This window comes from Myotis daubentonii, chromosome 2 (assembly GCF_963259705.1).
Source record: "Myotis daubentonii chromosome 2, mMyoDau2.1, whole genome shotgun sequence".
Classification (NCBI taxonomy): domain Eukaryota; kingdom Metazoa; phylum Chordata; class Mammalia; order Chiroptera; family Vespertilionidae; genus Myotis; species Myotis daubentonii.
Genome location: NC_081841.1, coordinates 85,733,178 through 85,752,943, shown reverse-complemented (window position 1 = coordinate 85,752,943; position 19,766 = coordinate 85,733,178). Strand labels below are relative to the sequence as shown.

At 35.4% G+C, this 19,766-nt stretch overlaps 1 protein-coding gene and 1 pseudogene across 8 annotated transcripts in view; both read left to right on the top strand.

The window, feature by feature from the left end:
* Window positions 1–19,766, top strand: part of CEP290 (centrosomal protein 290) — a 121,235-nt gene that overhangs the window by 28,831 nt on the left and 72,638 nt on the right. For 5 of the 8 annotated variants that reach the window (XM_059683735.1, XM_059683732.1, XM_059683733.1 and 2 more), the window contains exons 13-23: window positions 2,314–2,486; window positions 3,422–3,584; window positions 5,113–5,213; window positions 5,286–5,373; window positions 6,385–6,497; window positions 7,651–7,743; window positions 8,028–8,112; window positions 8,865–9,007; window positions 12,011–12,175; window positions 12,475–12,624; window positions 15,057–15,172. In XM_059683735.1, the coding sequence (XP_059539718.1) occupies window positions 2,314–2,486; window positions 3,422–3,584; window positions 5,113–5,213; window positions 5,286–5,373; window positions 6,385–6,497; window positions 7,651–7,743; window positions 8,028–8,112; window positions 8,865–9,007; window positions 12,011–12,175; window positions 12,475–12,624; window positions 15,057–15,172 (1,390 nt within the window). Of the gene's footprint in view, window positions 1–644; window positions 987–2,313; window positions 2,487–3,421; window positions 3,585–5,112; window positions 5,214–5,285; window positions 5,374–6,384; window positions 6,498–7,650; window positions 7,744–8,027; window positions 8,113–8,864; window positions 9,008–12,010; window positions 12,176–12,474; window positions 12,625–15,056; window positions 15,173–19,766 lie in introns of those variants that run through there. The other 3 variants (XM_059683739.1, XM_059683734.1, XM_059683738.1) reach the window with 2 other exon arrangements.
* On the top strand, window positions 822–1,916 carry LOC132225795 (farnesyl pyrophosphate synthase-like; annotated as a pseudogene).

The window sequence follows — 19,766 nt, the reverse complement described above, 5'->3', positions numbered from 1 at the left end:
TGGATATTGGGGACCACTCAGCCTCTGTCACATTCTCCATCTAAGGCTAGGCTATTCACTCCAGAGAACAGGGCTCCTTTTTTTTTTTTTTTTAATCTATTTTATTGATTTTTTAACAGAGAGGAAGGAAGAGAGATAGAGAGTTAGAAACATTGATGAGAGAGAAACATTGATCAGCTGCCTCCTGCACACACACTACTGGGAATGTGCCCGCACCAAGGTACATGCCCTTGACCGGAATCGAACCTGGGACCCTTCAATCCGCAGGCCGACGCTCTATCCACTGAGCCAAACTGGTTAGGGTAGGGCTCATTTCTTATACAAAAGTGATCTCCCACACTAGTCCAATACCAATACGTAAGTATATACCCAATAAATCAGTAGATGTTTATTATGGATGAGTATAAGAATTATTTGTGTCAATAAATTTTACAATGATAGGAATACTATATTTTGGTCTAGTTTGTTAAGATAATAAAGTAGTGATTTTTTTTAGCTATTAGTTAGGTTTAAGTTTAGCTGCAGGTGACAGAAATATCAAATGTAACAATGGTTTAAGCAGGATAGAAATCTCTGTTTTCATGATATAAACAAAATTGAGACAACTAGTTGAGGGTTAGTGTGATAACTGCACAAATCAGATATCAGATAGTCTATATACTCTGCCTATCTTGAAATCTGGTTTCCATCTCCTGTCCTAAGAAGACCATGGGAGTTCCAGCCTCAATGCATATATTCCAGCTGCCAGGAGGGAGGAAAGAGAAAAGAAAGATTCACTTCTTTCCTTTAAAAGCATTTCTTGGCCAGCATCCAGGAACAGAATGAATGGAGACCAGAAGTTGGATGTTTATGACCAAAAAAAGCAGAATTTCATCCAGCACTTATCCCAGATTGTCAGGGTATTAACTGAGGGTGACATGGGGCACCCAGATACAAGGATGCTATTGTCTGGCTCAAGGAGGTCCTGGAGTACAATGTAATTGAGGGTAAGTACCAGCGGGATGTGAAGGTACTCATAACACTCCAGGACCTGGTGGAACCCAGAAAGCAGGATGCTCATGGTCTCCAGGAGGCATAATTGTGGGCTGGTGTGTGGAACTGCTCCAGGCTTTCTTTCTGGTGTCAGACAACATTGTGGATTCATCCCTCACCTGACAGGGGCTAGATCTGCTGGTATCAGAAGCCAGGCATAGGTTTGGATGTCATCCGTCATGCTATGCTTATGGAAGCATGTATCTACCAACTGCTGAAGTTCTGCTGGGAGCAGCCTATTAGTCGAACCTAATCAAGCTCTTTCTGCAGAGTTCCTATCAAGCTGAGATTGGACAGAGCCTGGACTTCATCACAGCACTGCAGGGCAACATGGGTATTGGCATATTCACTGAAAGGAGCTACAAATCTGTTGTTAAGTATAAGTTAGCTTTCTACTCTGCCTTCTTGTAGTGGCTGCCATGTATATGGTGGGCATTGAGAAGAGAAGGAACATGCCAATGCCAAGAAGTTCCTGCTGGAGATGGGAGAGCTCTTTCACATTAAGGATGACTACCTTGACCTCTTTGGGGACTCTAGTGTGACACACAAGATTGGCATTGACATCCAGGACAACAGATGCAGCTGGCTGCGGTTCAGTGTCTGCGACGGGCCTCTTTGGAACAGCGCCAGATCCTGCAGCGGAATTATGGGCAGAAAGAGGCTGAGAAGGTGGCCCAGATGAAGGCACTCTATGAGGAGCTGCAATCTGCAGGCTCTGTTCATGCAGTTACAGCCACTTTGTGGGTCTCATCAAGCAGTGCTCTGCAACCCTGCCCCCAGCCGTCTTTCTGAGGCTAAAACACAGGATCTATAAGAGGAAAGAGTGGTCTAGAGACTGCAAAGGCGGGGAGGGGATGCTCTCAATAAAAGACAGTAAATCCTAAAAAACCCACCCATTTCTTGAAATGTGCACATGGCTTTTCTGTCTGTATCGCATTAGTTATGTGGTCATATGTCCAGCTAAAATTCCATACAGTGGACAAAGGTTAAATATTAGAAAAATGTTAGCAGTCTTTGCATAGTGATCATTCTTTGTATAGCAGTGTTTTGCAATCTTTTACAATCCATAACCCTTCAGCTGAGATTTTGTTGAACTTTATTTTTTTAGTTTGTTTTATTAATACAACCAAATTAAAGCTTTATTTTGTAAATAAGAAATTGTGATATTAAAAGGGCTTTTTTAGTAATATATCACTTTTTCTGCACCTGTATTGGAATCAGTGATTTAAAGGAATGAGTAATCAATTCAACTCATTTATGATTTTCACTTGTACCTTGTAGGTGCTTCAACACTTTCTCAACAGACTCATTATATGAAAATGCAATCTAAGGTTCAAATTTTAGAAGAGAAGACTAAAGAGGCTGAGAGAACAGCTGAACTGGCTGAGGCTGATGCTAAGGAAAAGGATAAGGAACTAGTTGAGACTCTGAAGCGATTAAAAGATTATGAATCTGTACGTATTCTTATCTTGTCAATCAAGTTTAGAATTTTTCTTGACACAGTTAAACTGTCCTATGCCAATTACTGCATACCATCTAAAAGCATTTCAGAAATATAATAAAGATTATCCTGCCCTGACAGGTTTGGCTCAGTGGATAGAGCATCGGCCTGTGGACTCAGGGGTCCCGGGTTCGATTCTGGTCAAGGGCATGTACCTTGGTTGCAGGCACATCCCCAGTGGGGAGTGTGCAGGAGGCAGCTGATCGATGTTTCTCATCTATGTTTCTGGCTCTCTATCCTTCTCCCTTCCTCTCTGTAGAAAATCAATAAAATATATATTTTTTAAAAAAGATTATCCTAATCAATTTATATTAAAGTATTCAAACTTTTGAGTAGCATTTACTTTTTGGCAGGAGAATTATTTTCAAACCATCTGCCAGATAATCAGCTTTGGTGAGGCAGCAAGGTTAGGTTCTTTGTAATCTGTGTCAGTATGCCACTATGTAGATGTGACACCTGGTTAGTTTGATAAAAGTTATAACAAGGACTGTTTTATTGCCTACCATGGCAACACAGCCTGACTTTGTACTTTTTTTTAATATTTTAAAATCTGATTACCACTAAGTAAGGCAAGAAATGATTTACATATTGTAATGGTATTGCTGATTGACCCTTAGTATTTATTTTTTATGTTTTGTGAATCCTTTTAATGTAATATTCTGAGTCACTTTGCCATTAGGGTGCTGTTTTGAGAAGTTTCAAATCTTCCATTTTCTGTCATCATTATTGGACTTTTTTTAAAAAGCACAATAAAAAACACAGTTTAATGATGCAAACCTTAGGTATATGTGCACTTTCCCACAGACTTAATAAGAAAATAAATTCATGAGTTTAATAATTTATTCCAAATAAATCATGTTATATTTAAATTAGATGGATATTTTTTAGGGAGTATATGGTTTAGAAGATGCTGTTATTGAAATAAAGAATTGTAAAAACCAAATTAAAATAAGAGATCGAGAGATTGAAGGATTGACAAAGGAAATCAATAAACTTGAGATGAAGATCAATGATTTCCTCGATGAAAATGAGGCACTTAGAGAGCGTGTGGGTGAGTCATCTTTTAAGATATGTATTTTGCTCAATCCTAATTGTCAAGTCATTTTCAGTTTTCCTTTTTGATTGTTTATTATTTTTAAATAGTTGTCTTAAAAAAAATACATTCTTTTATAAAAATGTTTAAAACAAATAAAAGTGGAGTTACTCTGATTGACGTGGGATTGGGGATTTGGTAGGGTTGGGATGGCGGGGGGCAGGCCTGGAGCACTGCTCTGTGCAGGCCAGGATCTCCTCAGTAGTAACTGCTGGTCTAAAAATGAAAGTCTGCTAAGTTAATACCACATATTAAAAGTGAACCCTTTAATTTTTTTCAATCAGAGTAATGTCTATGTGACCCATGTCAGTTTGTAAGATGCCTTTGTTTCATAAGAATTCTTGAGGACATTTAGAAATACTATATAAACCTTTTTAAGACTTTTAAGTACTTAACTTTTATAATTTAGACTGCTTAAGTTTTTCTTCGGTTGAGTATTTTAAGGTTACTATTGATTCTAAGAAGAAATATAGCTTGAGAAGTTATATATTGATTTCAATAAATACCTTATTAGTGAATATTACCAGTTTTAATGTTTTGCCATTCCAATCTAAATTGCTACTTTAAACTGAAAATAAAGATCTAAATAATGATTTTATTTTACTTGGTAAATACCAGTTAATGCTTTCTTAGAATTAATGTGATCATCTGTAAAAAACTGTTATCTAGAGGAAAGAAAAGTAAATATTTTATACAGACGATTTATCTGTAAAAATGTGTCTGACTAGGACCCAGAGTTGTGCTAGGACCTCAAGTTACACTTCTGATAGATGACTTATCACTTGATAGCCAGCTTCGATCTGGAAGTTCCTAAAGTTGACTGAGCCATCCAGATAGCTGTCAAAACAGCAGATTTTCTGTACTGTAAAGGCTGCAAAACTTGGTTATAATTATTTGAGACAGTCTTAATGTCTAGTTTTCAGAACATAGCTGCTTAAGTAATAGAAAGTTATGAGACATGCACACTGGAAGCACCAGATTAGTCATGATAATATACGAAAGAGAGTGTATTAGTGAAGCACTGAGACAGAGAGTGGCTACTCCACAAGCAGAGCAGCCAATATTCTTGATATTAATATTAAATAATGACTACTATGTGCCAGGCACTGCACTAACTCTTTATTCGGGTTGATTTTAATATATCCCTGACAACAAGCCAAAATATATATAGTTATAGGGTTTTATCCCTATGACTTAATTATGTTAATTACTACATTTATAGTACCTCACTGACAGGCAAACATAGACAAGATAGATCCTAAATATTTTTTGTCAGGATTTTCATCAATAATTGTGACAAAATTTAAACTTGGAGGGTTATAGTTCAAACATCAGGAAAGTTCTTCCACAAAATATACCCTCTTCTGTAGTGATGCTGACTTAATAAATTATAATGAGTTGCTTTATGATAACTAGCTGCTATATGAATCTTTTGTAGTTCATTTGAATGTTGATAAGGTTTTAATCACATTACTTTCTATTTTAGGCCTTGAACCGAAGACAATGATTGATTTAACTGAATTTAGAAATAGCAAAAGTTTAAAACAGCATCAGTACCGAGCCGAAAACCAGATTCTTTTGAAAGAGGCAAGTGCAGTAGTCAATTGGTTATTTTTCTTGTTGAGCTAAAGAAAAATACTAATCATTTTTACTTTATAGATTGAAAGTTTAGAGGAAGAACGACTTGACCTGAAAAAAAAAATCCGCCAAATGGCTCAAGAAAAAGGAAAAAGAACTGCAACTTCAGGTATACTCAGTTATTTCAAACCTTTAAAAAAATCATTGGAAAATGAATCGTCTGTATCTGAAATTTTCTGTATGTTAAAAATGTCATCTCTATATTACTGTGGTTCTGCTACAAGTTTAGTAAATGAAAATAATGGCCTGATGAAGATTATATAAATGAGTGTCATTGGGTTCAGTCCTAAGTATGGAACTGGTAAACAAATAAACAAAACAAAAACCAACAAAACAAGTGAATAAAAAACAAACTTACAGCATCGTGAACTTCTGAAAGTTTACAGTGAAGTTTGTATTAATTTGTAGACAATGCCAGTAAGTTGTGATTAGTAATGATAAAACAGTAATTTTTATGTTAATATGTTACTGATAATATTTTTTCTTTTCTTGAGAGTTATGTATTGAAAACTTTTTAGACATTATTTACTGTATAATGTTTTGTTGAATAAAAATTAGCATTTTTTGTTTGTTTATCTTACATGATATAAAGAGAACAGTTGGTTAAGTGTCTTATAGCTGTTCTTGACCACAGAAAAGAAATTTGTTTTTAACTAAGTTCATAAATACCTATGAGTAATACATTTTTTTGTTTTGTATTTTTTTTTTTAGCATTTTAGTTCCTATAGTACATCAAAAAATTTCTAGAAGGGCAAAACTTCATAATTTATTAGTATATTAACCAGTTTTCTCATTATTCAAGATTTTTGTCTACTTTCTTTTTTTTTAAATTTTGTTTTATTGCTTAAAGTATTACAAAGAATTATATGTGTTTTTAACTATATATAGAACGGATAGGAATGATAGAGAGGATACAGTATATATTAGTTTCTCATACTAATATCTTGTTAAAAGTGAATTAAATGAGAAGGTTGTATAGGCTACATGTTTATCAGGGATTTTAGAAATAATTATTCTATCATTTTTGAGTTAAAACTTGATTCTAGTTTTAAAGAGTGAAAGTATTAAAATAATAGGAGAGTTACTTCTATGTCTAATTTGTTATCTTTTTTATATGTAGGCTTAATAGTTGAGGACATGAACCTAACAGAAAACTTTTCTCAAGAAAATAGAATGGGAGAAAGAAAATTTGATTTCATGAGCCTTGATAATATGAATGCAGCACATTCAAAGGTAAACAGTATTTGCTATGACAGAGAAAATAAAGAAAATTGTCAGTTCTTTAATTTTTGCTCTATTATCTCATTTTAGACATTGCTATTTTTTTATAGTTGTTAAATTAAAAAATGTTTTCTTAAATAATCTGTTGATTCAAAGGTTGATTAATGAGACATTATTTATTCTGAATACAGATTAGGAGTTCAGATAAAGTAGAGCTGCTGCATAGGAGAGCATCAATCAATATTCCAGAATCTTACCAGAAAGAGTCAGAAGAGAACATGACTGTAGGATCCTTACCAAGAATGTTATCAGAAGTTCATCATAGTGTAGCGAGTGAAGTGGATCCTTTTGTCTCTTTAACTAGACATTCTTCATCTACACAAGTAAATGATAATACACCTCCAGAGTCTATTACAATAAGGGAGATTTTTAAAGCACCATGTCTACAATCGTTAGTCAGTGCCTTTAGTAGAGAGAGTCATGAAGAAATAAACAACTTCTTATACTCTTCTTCTGATGACTCTCTGAAGAAAGTGTCAGAAAGCCATCAAGCACCTGAGAAGACAAGTTTCACACAAGAAAGCAATTTGTCTTTACAAGCCTTATCAACAGCTTCTGACTTAATGTGGAAGTTATCACTTAGGCAAAAATCTGCAATATTTTGTCCACAAATTCATGATAATAAAGCTGACATGGATAATTCACGAGTAGCAACACCAGAAGATGAGTGGGTTCATTCCCAAATAAAATGTGCTGATAGTTTGAAAGAAGATAAAAGAAAAAGTGAAGTACCCTTACAGGCAGAGATTTTGAAAAGTAAACTTGAAGTTAATCTTCCAGATCCTGTGCGTATTACTGCACAATCAGAATTATCTCAGGTAGATCCAGTTGAAAATGTTACAGAACAGCTATGGAGAGAACTAATATTTCTTAGATCTGAGGTGAGCTTTCCTCCAAATTGCATTCCTGGATTGCTTTTTTATTAACTCTTTTTTTTTTAAATTTCTTTTCTAACAAAGTTCTATAAGTAGTAATTACAATAAGATTTTTTTAATGTTGGAACATTAGCATTAATTTATGCACGTTCTATTTTTTTAAAATCTAAAAATACAGTACATTTGATATGAACTTATCAACTTGCCTAATTTATTAAATATTTCTTTAGAATGAAGTCATAGCACAGGATTTATTGATCAAGGAAGCACAGAGTAGAAATGCAGAAATAGAGCTTGAACGTCATAGAAGCCAGGCAAAACAGGTAGTGTGAATATTAAAACAGTTGATTGTGGTACTAAAGACAAAAACCTTCATTATATCTGTTTGCTTTTTGCCATGGGTATGGGTGGGGAGGGCAGGGAAGGGAGAAGATGGGAAGAGGATCACCATCTGTTTTATCATTTAGATTTTACTATTATGACTGCTATTATGTCTCTATAACTTGTATTTGGTGTGTTAAACCTCAACCAAACTTTGTTAAAAGTTCAGAACTAAACTATTGTGATATTTTGTAAAAAAAAATAATTTTATTTATGTTTTGTTCAGTGTGAATTTCTTTCAAGAGAACTAATTGAAAAAGAAAGAGATTTAGAAAGAAGTAAAACAATAATAGCCAAATTTCAGAGTAAATGTAAGTTACTATTATCTCTTATTTTTCTTTACCTATTTATCTTATACTGAAAATCATGGATCTGAAAGGACTTTAATACATTCTGTTTTCTAATCTGTTTTAGTCTTAATTACCTCTATAAGGTATAGACCAGCCGTGGGCAAACTACGGCCCGTGGGCCGGAATCCGGCCCGTTTGAAATGAATAAAACTAAAAAAAAAAAGAAGACCGTACCCTTTTATGTAATGATGTTTACTTTGAATTTATATTAGTTCACACAAACACTCCATCCATGGTTTTGTTCCGGCCCTCCAGTCCAGTTTAAGAACCCATTGTGGCCCTCGAGTCAAAAAGTTTGCCCATCCCTGGTATAGACGTTAGTTTCTCTCTTTCATCCATTTGGTTTGCTCTGCTATATTCATAGTCTGAGAATGTTCTTAGTCTGAATATTTTTGTGATTATAAATAACTAATTTTTCTGTTTTATTCTTTAATGAAAGTAAACAAATTTTTAAAAAATTTAATAAAGTGAAGGCAAATATGCTTATGATTTATTTCTTTGAGCTATGAGATATGTATATGTATATAATTTCAATATGTATATCATTTAGCTCAACTATTCACACATTGGATTTATAGTTGAACTTTTTTTGTATATTTATTTGCATTTTACAAATTAGTTATTTTCCTATACGTGAACTACTTGTCATCGATATAGAATAGTGCAAATGGTGTAAAATTTATTCATTCAATGAGAAACATATGTCATTATAGTAAAAGAATTAGTTGAAGAAAATAAACAACTTGAAGGAGGTATGAGAGAAATATTGCAAGCTATTAAGGAAATGCAGAAAGATCCTGATGTTAATGGAGGAGAAACATCTCTAATAATTCCGAGTCTTGAAAGACTAGTTAATGTAAGTTATGTTTTTATATTAATGGTTTCATTTTGTTGTTTCATCAACTTTAATGATATTGTTCACTGTCTACTAGTCTAGACAGTTTCTGATAACATTTGCTGTCAGCTGAGTCATTGTTGCCTGTATGTAATGTGTATTTTTTTTCTCAGGCTGCTTTCAAAACTTTCTCTTTATATTTGTTTTTTACCAGTTTGACTATAATGTGCCTGTGTGTATGCACACACATTTGTATATATGTATATGTATCTTGTTCGGTGTTCTTCTTGAATCTGTTTTCTTAATGTTATTCACCACAATTAGGAAGTTTTCTACCACTAATTTCTTTAATTACTTTTTTCTGTATGATTCTCTCTGGAATTCCAGTGAAACACTTTATATTTTACATAAGAGAGAGTATGTTCTTTAATTTAAAAAAAAATTATTTTAGAGAGGAAAGGAGAAAGAAACAAAGAAACATCGATTGGCTACCTCCTGAATGTGCCTGGACCAGGGATCGAACCCTCACCTCAGCTTGGGTATATGCCCTGACTAGAAATAGAACCCGTCACTTTTTGGTGTCTGGGACGACATTCCCACCAACTGAGCCACACCATCCAGAGCCCCAGTGAAACATTTTAGACCTTTTGATGTCCAGAGGTCCCTGAAGCTGGTTCATTTTTTTCCTAATTTGCTATTTTTTTCTTCTCCCAGTTGTGTAGTTGCTATTGCTTTTTCTTTAGGTTCACTGATACTTGCCTCTGTCAACTCCATTCTTTTGCCTCAACAGTCAACCTTAGACCTGGCATAGTTTTTACACAGAATTTGAAAATCCCTTTTGCTAGCTTTTTTCTTTCGTGTGGCTTTAGGCTGGCTCTGACCTCTGGTTTTCTAGGCCAGAAAGTAACTGCAGGCTGCCCTCAGAGGAAAGCTTTAAAAATGGCAAATCACTCCTGGCTATTGCCATTTTTAAAGTAACAAGTCCTCTCCAAAATCTGTTTGCTTTTGTTTATTTTCTAGAACCTTTAAGTAATCGTTTTTGTATTTACTTGTTAAATGTGGGAGGGTAGGTCTGTTAGGATCTTATGCCACAAAACTTGAAGTGTAATAGATTGTAGTAAGAATATTTTAAATATATAAAGAATTAAGCATTGCTACAGGAAATATTTTAGCCATCAAGTAATATTCTATTTATATTTACCATATAAGGACTTAAAAAGTTTCACAGTATTAATGATATTAGATAAACTTTAATAAAATATGCATTTTATATTTAGATTTTTACTATGTTGTTTATGTAATCTGACCACATTTATGTTGTTTCCCAAATTTGTGGTTGATTTAAATATTAAAAACATCTCATTATTCATTGAATTGTTTTTTTAATAATGACCAGTCAATAGTTGAATACTTTTTTTAATGACATTATATTATTAGCAGAGAGAGATAGATGATGAAAACTACCTGAGGCAAGAAAACCATTTGACATAAGTTATGAGGACAATTTGATTCCTTCTATGTGTTACTCATTCTGACTTTTCTTTTGCCTCTGCTATTTTGAATGTCTAAAATGATTCTATCTTTTGTCTATTATGCTGCCCACTACTAGTATTATATCTCAGATCAAACTTTATTCTCCAAGGGAAACTATTTAGTAAATGAATAGACTAGCAAATTTTTACTTCTATCTCAATTCATAGTCCCTGGCCTTCCTACAGCCACTGCTTCCCTAGGTTTTTATCTGCATTTATTCTGAGTTGTCATTCTTTTTTTCTGAAATATATCCCTGTCTAAAACTCACAAATAACCTAATAATACCTCCTTGTAAGAAATCTTCAGAATCTTGAGATCAGATAATTCTGGTTTATGCACTTCAGTTCATTTTCTATTGTGACAGGCTTTTGTTTTGTTTTTTTTCAGTGCCCTGAGTCACTATCTAATTTAGTATTATTTTACCAAAAGACCATGTAGACGGCATGGTGCTATTTCTTAGCAACAGAACTAACTAGACTTACTTTGTTGTCTGTCAGAAATCCCCTTCTGCCTATTTCTGTCTTCCTGGTATCCCTTTGAATTAGTATATCTTGTTACTTTACATGTCCTTCTCTGAGCTCTTAGTGTAAAGGCTTCCTTTTATAAATCTGCTGCCCAGAGTTCAACACTAGTTCACCTTCCTGAGTATAAGATTACATTTGGTTTTACTCATCCTACCACTTTGTTTTCAGCCTTCACTTTTGAAGCTTTACTTTGCATTTAACAGGTTTCTTCCATATAGTTCTTTTAAAGTCATAATGTTTGTGTGTGTGTGTGTGCGTGCATGTGTGTGTGTGTGTGTGTGTGTATGTTTAGATTTATGATAGTTGGAGAATTAGGACAGTGAAGGCGCTTTGATATTCTAATATTTTGACATATTACTTTTGCTTACCTAGCACTCTTGGATAATACTATGTTATCATACTTTGCCTTTGTTACCATGTGTACTTCAACTGTGGAGAGAAAGCAATGGATAATTCACTTAATTGGATGTAGTAACTTTCATTTCTTTGCTCATGCTTTAAATTCAGGTGCTCCATAGTTTCAAAGTATTTTCATGTATATCTCATTATGACTGCCAATATTGTGAAGTTGACAGAGCTAATATTATTTACTCTTCTTTAGAGATAAGGAAACTAAAGTATAAAGAATTTAAGTCACTTGCCAAGCTAGTAAGAGATTGGTTAAGATATGAACCCTTGTCATCCTGTTCCTATTCAGTTGATTTACTAGGCTACCAATCTCCTAAAGTTAGCTAGATGTTTGCTAATTTTTATAATAAAGTAGTTACTAAACTTGGTAATACCGTTGTAAGTTAAAATAGTTTTATAAACTTAAATTCATTAATAAGAAATAGATTTGGCTTATTTTGTTATACATGGCAGTGGGAATAGTAAAATGCTTAAATGTGAATTTTATTTAAAAGTATATTTTTAAACTATGATTTTAATTTTTTTTTCACATTTCTGAAATATAATCTAAATCTATTAGGCAATGGAATCAAAGAATGCAGAAGGAATCTTTGATGCCAATCTCCATTTGAAAACCCAAGTTGACCAATTTACTGGGAGAAATGAAGAATTAAGACAGGAGCTCAGGGAAGCTCGGAAGGAGGCTATAAATTATTCTCAGCAGTTGGCAAAAGCAAATTTAAAGGTGAGAATTTTATCAAATAAAAGATAATGTTAAGCACTGAACATAGGTCTAATATGAAACTTTTAATTTTTAAAAAAATGACTACTTTATTAGAAAATGCCCCTTGAATTAATTATTTCATCATTAAGAAAACACCTGTTTGGGTTTTTCTTATAAAATTAAGTGGAAAAATAAGTGTCTTATAATATAACAAGGTATTCATATATCTACTTTAAAAAAATATTCAGTTACTGCTTTTAAATTTGTCTTCCTTTTGGTATAAGAGATGTGATTCTCATTCCTGAACTCTTGGTTTCCAGATTGATCATCTTGAAAAAGAAACCAGTCTTTTACGGAAATCAGAAGGATCAAATGTTGTTTTTAAAGGAGTAGACTTACCTGATGGAATAGCACCATCTAGTGCCAATATTATTAATTCTCTGAATGAATATTTAATACATATTTTACAGGTACTGAAATTTTTATATCTGAATAACAATTGATAGTATGTTTTTCAATTTAGTCTTCACATATTTTTTGAGTTCTTAACATATTAATAGAGATATATTTTAATGGATTTTGATGTTAGATGGAATGTTATGGATAAAATTAATTTATTCCATTTATCTGCATGAGAAGCATACTGACACACCTTGTTCACTGGATATTATTTATATAAAATATATGATTGACAGTTGGAATAATATACAGCTGCTCTAACCTAGTAATGTATAAATGAAGTGAGCACTTTTATTTATGTATTTATTTTATTTTATTTTTATCCTCACCTAAGGATATGTTTTTTAAAAGAGAGGAAGGAAGAGAGAGAGACAGAGAGACAGAGAGACACAGAGAGAGACATCAATTGGTTGCCTCCTGTATACACCCCAACCTGGGATCAAACACTCAACATAGATATGTGCCCTGACTGGAAAACGAACCCACAATCTTTTGATATATGGGATAATGCTCCAACCAAAAGAGCCATCTGGCCAGGGCTAACATGGGCACTTTTGTTTATTGCTGGTTAGAAAAGCAATTGAAGTGAATAAAGTCTGACACTGCTTTTTAGTATTATGGTTAAAATTACTCCTTTTTTTTTTTAACTGCAAGAAGAAGAAAAATAAATTCTCTTTTATTTATTTTTTTTCATTTACTCTGTAAAGTGTTAGTTAATCCATCAGCAAATTAGATTGTGGACTGCTTGCCCTCTGTTTCTCAGTTTTGCCATCTATATTGTGGTCATTATGAATGGCCTCACGAAGGATGCTTTTCATTATTTCATTTGAAGTGTGATGACCCATAACATTACATACATTACAGTATAATTACAAAAATGAGTTCAAAATAAGTGAAAATATATTTTTTTATTATAAGCACTTCTGTTTTCCTTTCCTAGATAATCCATTTCTGAATATACTTGAGTTAAGATTATCAAATTCTTATTTTTATATTTGGAAGTTACATTAATGAATCTTTTTCTGGATATTGGAATTTATATGTTACCTTAGGGAGCAACAACCTCAACTACTTTGAACATCACTGTATATTTAGTATTATACATTACTTTTAATGTAGGCCCCGGCCAGCAGCCAGCAGCCGGAGAAGGAAGGCCCCGATCGGCCATGATCACTGGCCAGGCCTAGGGTTCCTACCTGTGCATGAATTTCGTTCACTGAGCCTCTAGTGTTTATATAAAAAAACATGAGAAGCACTGTGGTAGCATAGAGAGAGACCTCTGATTGGGAATCTGAAAACCTTTTCAGAGTGGTAAAACAGGTAATTGGACTTAAATCCTAAAACAGCATAGAGTGAGGGAAGTAGCAAGGCCTTTGGAGTCAGACAGACATGACCTACAGTGTTGCATGTACATATATTTAAGGTACCTGGCACCAAACTCAGCATTAATGCTTAGGAAATGGTTGCTAAAGGTACTGATGATGAGTTTTAATGTTGAGTAAGTTACTTAATCTTCTCAGTCTCAGTTTCTTCATCTTTGAAAAGAATTAGTTAGGATAATTCAAGTGGAGAAACATATATGTACATACATATATATATATATATATATATACACACACACACACACACACACACACACACTAGAGGAGGCCCAGTGCACAACATTTGTGCACTAAGGGGTTGGGGGGTCCTTCCCAGCCTGTGCCCTCTCGCAGTCTGGGACCCCTAGGGGGATGTCCACCTGCCAGTTTACGCCCGCTCACCTGGCTTCTGGCTGAGCGGCACTCTCCCGTGGGAGAGCACTGACTACCAGGGGACAGATCCTGTGTTGAGTGTCTGCCTCCTGATGGTCAATGTGTGTCATAGCATCTGGTCGTTCCGCCGTTCAGTTGATTTGCATATTAGGGTTTTGTTATATAGAATACTAGAGGCCCGGTGCATGAAATTGTGCACGGGAAGGGTTTCTAGGCCTGGCCAGCGATCTGGGCCAATCGGGCCCCTCTGGCTGTTGGCTGGGACCTTTATTCTGCGCTGTCCACTGGTGGTCAGCCCATGTCATAGCGAGCAGTCAAACTCCCAAGGGGACAATTTGCATATTAGCCTTTTATTATATAGGATGTTCATGAAAGGGTATGTGGGACTGAGTGACTAAAGGTAAGTATACAACTACTGCATCTGATAATTTGTGTGGTTACTGTAACTATCATATATGATAAAATTAATTTTACCTGTTTTATAGTACTTCTCTTTTACATATATTATCTCATTCCATATGCCTTAAACAAAGATATTCAAAATAATCATAGAAATGATCTGTGTTACTTAAGGTGATTTTTCTCCTTTATATAGTTCTCTGTACTCTTGCCAGAATATAAATTTCTATCTTCAGATTTAAAATGTATTCTGATGTTTTTCACATTCTTATTTCTAAACCCATTTTTAGGAACTAGAATATAAAGAAAATAAGTTAAAGGATTTAGAAGATTCTCTTGAAGAGTATAACAGAAAATTTGCAGTAATTCGTCATCAACAAAGCTTATTATATAAAGAATATCTAAGGTATAAGTGTTGGCAACATTTTATAAATGTAATTGCAGCATATTCATGTTAATAATGAACAGAATATAAGAAATTTACATATTTTGTTTACCCTTCCCTCCTGCCTCTCGCACTCCACTTTATCTGTGTCAGTTTAGTATCTGTAAAATTCTGTGATAATAATACCTTTTTCATGGAGTGTTCTGAAACAGGTGAGTTATATGAAAATGGTCAGATATGAGATTTTTGTAAATGTCATGGCACATATGAACATTTTGTGTCAGCTGTTGGCATCATTTTTTATCATCACCATCATCATTCATATTTTCATAGGGGACTAATGTGTTTCTTCTTATCTCTGCAAACCCATTTATATCAATAGAAAAAAAAATTTTAGTAGTAATTAGAATACTTGATGAAAGGTGATTTAAACTCTAAGGGTGATTATTATCTGGTCTAATAAGAAACCCATAGCTAATTATAGATAGGTCATATTCTCTCCTACTGACGTTATAAAATAGATACAGGAGTACAAGGAAGATAGAACTGTTTCGCCCATTGAAGAAGAGGGGCATTTTTTCCACACAACTTTTTATTTTTTGATAAAATTTTTTTTCCAGAGACTCTTGCAGACTGTGATTTAGATCTCATTAGCCAGAATTGGGCTAATGAGCTAAGTCTTAAACATGTCAGTGTCAGACAGAATGACAGCATAATTAGTTTATGCCAAGCTGATTGCAGGTGACTTTGGAATATCTCTTGGTTATGCAACAGTGTCTAACACATCTTTTTTATTTTTTAAAATTTATCTTTATTGTTGAAAGTATTGCAGATGTCCCCTTTTCTCCACCCATTAACTGCCTCCACCCTACACCCACCCCCTCCCCAGGCCTTCCCTGTACTATTATCTGTCCATGAGCTATGCATATATGCATATAAGTTCTTTGGTTAATCTCTTCCCAACCCTCACCCCCTTCCCTCTGAAATTGGTCAGTCTGTTGCAGGCGTTAATGTCTCTGGGTCTATTTTGTTCAGAAGATTCCACATATAAGTGAGATCACATGGTACTTGTTTTTCTCTGGCTGGCTTATTTTGCTTAGCATAATACTTTCCAGGTTCTTCCATGCTGTCTCAAAGGGAAAGAGAGCCTTCTTTTTTACAGATGCATATTGTTCCATGGTGTAAATGTACCACAGCATTTTTATCCTTTCATCTACTGATGGGCACTTGGGCTGTTTCCAGAGCTATCTATCTATCTAACAGGAGAAGGCTGTGCACGCAGCATCGGGGGTGGGGTGGCAGGGGCCTGCACTGGAGGAGGGTCTGGTCAGCAGCCGCTGAGGCTGCTTCAAGGGCTGGAGAGAGAGGCGGGGTTGGACCCGCAGTGGCTGCGGCTGCTGCAGGGCCCGGGGAGCCAGGCAGGGCCCGGGGAGCCAGGCAGGGCCAGACTGGCAACTCCAGGGTGGGTGGCGCAGCCGACCTGCCCCGAGGCGGGTCTGGCCGTGCAGCTTGACAGACAGTAGGGCCTGCTTGGCTGTAGCCGCAGTGACCCGTGAGCAGGCAAGCATGGCCCAGAGGCAGCATTCAGCAGGGCCTGCTTGGCTGTTGCCATGGCGACGTGCGCGCAGGCAAGCATGGCATGCAGGCAGCACCCAGCAGGGCCTGCTTGCCTATCACTGTGGTGTGGAGCAGGCAAGCCCTGCAGAGAGCAGAGAACCATGGGGAGCGGGCCTAAGCCATCAGTAGGACATCCCCTGAGGGCTCCCAGATTGGAGAGGGTGCGGGTTGAGCTGAGGGACCACCCCCCTGCCTGCATGAATTTCGTGCAGTGGGCCTCTAGTTGTAAATAATACTGCTATGAACATAGGGGTGCATGCATTCTTTCTGATTGGTGTTTCTGGCTTCTTAAGGATAGATTCCTAGACGTGGAATTATTGGGTCAAATGGCAGTTCCATTTTTAATTTTTTGAGGAAACTCCATACTGTTTTCAATAGTGGTTGTACCAGTTTGCATTCCCACTAGCAGTGTACTAGGGTTCCTTTTTTTCCACATCCTCGCCAGCACTTGTGTTAATGTGTTGATGATAGTCGTTATGGCAGGTGTAAGATGGTACCTCATTGTCATTTTAATGTGCATCTCTCTACTAATTAGTGACGTTGGACATTTTTCATATGTCTCTTTGCCATTTATATGTCCTCTTTAGAGAAGTGTTTATTCTCAGGTCCTCTGCTTATTTTTTAATTGGGTTGTTTATCTTCCTTTTTTGAGTTGTATGAGTGCTTTATAAATTTTGGAAATTAACCCCTTATCAGATACATCATTGGAAAATATGTTCTCCCATACAGTGGTTTCCGTTTTTATTTTGATGCTTGTTTCTTTTGCTGTGCAGAAGCTTTTTAGTTTGATGTAGTCCCATTTGTTTATTTTTTCCTTTGTTTCTTTTGCCCTACTCATTGTATCAGTGAAAATTCTGCTATTTGAGATGTTTGTTATTTTGCTGCTTATATTTTCTTCTAGAATTTTTATGGTTTCATGATTTACATTTAAGTATTTTATCCAATTTGAATTTATTATTGTGTATGGTGTAAGTTGGTGGTCTAGTTTAATTTTTTTTGCAGGTATCTGTCCAGTTTTTCCAACACCATTTATTGAAAGAGACTGTCTTTACTCCATTTTATGCTCTTGCCTCCTTTGTCAAATATTAACTGAGCATAATGGCTTGGGTCAATTTCTGGGATCTCTGTTCTGTTCCATTGATCTATATGCCTTTTCTTACTCCAGTTCCAGGCTGTTTTGATTACAGTGGCTTTTTAGTATAATGTGATATCTGGTATTGTGATCCCTTCAACGTTGTTCCTCTTTCTCAAGATTGCTGTGGCTATTTTTTGTTTCCATATAAATATTTGGAGTATTTGTTCTAGATCTGTGAAATATGTCATTGGTATTTTGATAGGAATTTCATTGGATCTATAGATTGCTTTGGGAAGTATGGACATTTTAATGATACTAATTCTACCAGTCTCTGAACACAGTATATTCTTCCACTTGTTTATGTCTTCTTCCATTTTTTTTAAACAATCTATAGTTTTCTTACTAGAGGTGTTTTACCTCCTAGTTAAGTTTATTACTAAGTATCTTAATTTTTTTTTTTACAATGGTAAATGGGATTTTTTTTAGTTTCTGTTTCTGAAAGTTCATTATTGGTGTATAAAAATGCCATCGATTTCTGGATGTTAAATTTGTATCTGCTACATTACCGAATTCATTTATTAAATCTAGTAATTTTTGATGGAGTTTCTAAGGTTTTCTATGTATAATATCATGTCATCTATGAATAATGACAGTTTTACACCACCTTTCTAGTTTGGATGTCTTTTCTTTTTTTTCTTTTCTTTTCTGATTAGTGTGTGTAGGACTTTCGGTACGATGTCAAATAAAAGTGGTAAAAGTGGACATCTCTGTCTTGTTCCTGTTCTTAGGGGAAATGGTTTTAGTTTTTGTCCATTGAGTATGACGTTGGCTGTAGGTTTGTCATATATGACCTTTATTATGTTGAGGTATGATCCCTCTATTCTTACTTTGCTGAGAGTTTTTATCAACAACTAGAGGCCCAGTTCACAAAATTCATGCACTGGTGTGGTCCCTAGGCCTGGCTGGCAATTGAAGTGGGAGCGTGTGGTGTGGAAGGGCAGGTCCCAGCTGACCTTTGGGTCCTGGGCAGCACTTGGGCCCTACCCCCCCCCCCTCGCCACCACCACTGGTCGCTGTCTGCAGGGCTATTGGCAGGGCGCTCGGTCACCTGCTCCACCATCCCACCATGGTCCTGGTCTCATTGGGGCCCATTGGGGCCAGCAGAGTATCCACTGCCACCTGCTGCCAGCTCCACAGCTCCACATTGCCGATGCCCGCCATGTTCCATGCCGCTCCCTGGTGGTCAGCACATGTCATAGCGAGCAAACTCCCAGTTGAGGGGACAGTTTGCATATTAGGCTTTCATTATATTGAATGGGTGTTGGATTTTGTCAAATGCATTTTCTGGGTCTATTGATGTGATGATGTGATTTTTGTCTTTTAATTTGTTTATGTAATGTATCACATTTATTCATTTGAGAATATTGTACCAGCCTTACATCCCTGAAATAAATTCCACTTGATCATGGTGTATGATCTTTTTAATATATTGCTGAATCTGATTTGGTAATATTTTTTTGAGGATTTTAGTGTCTATGTTCATCAGGGATATTGGCCTGTAATTCTTTTTCTTTGTAGTGTCTTTAGTTTTAGATTTAGGATAATGCTTGCCTCATGGAAAGTGCTTGAAAGTATTCCTTCCTCTCGGATTTTTGGACTAGTTTGAGGAGCATATGTATTATTTCTTCTTTAATTATTTGGTAGAACTTCCTGTTGAAGCTATCTGTACCAGGGCTTTTGTTTGCTGGGAGTTTTTTTTTTTTTTTTCCTCATTATTGCTTCAATTTCATGGTTGTTATCACTCTATTCAAATTTCCTGATGCTTGATTAAACTTTGGAAGATTATAGTTTTCGAGGAATCTTTTCATTTTGTCCAAGTTTCTAACTTATTGGCAAACAGATGTTTAGTATTTTCTTACAATC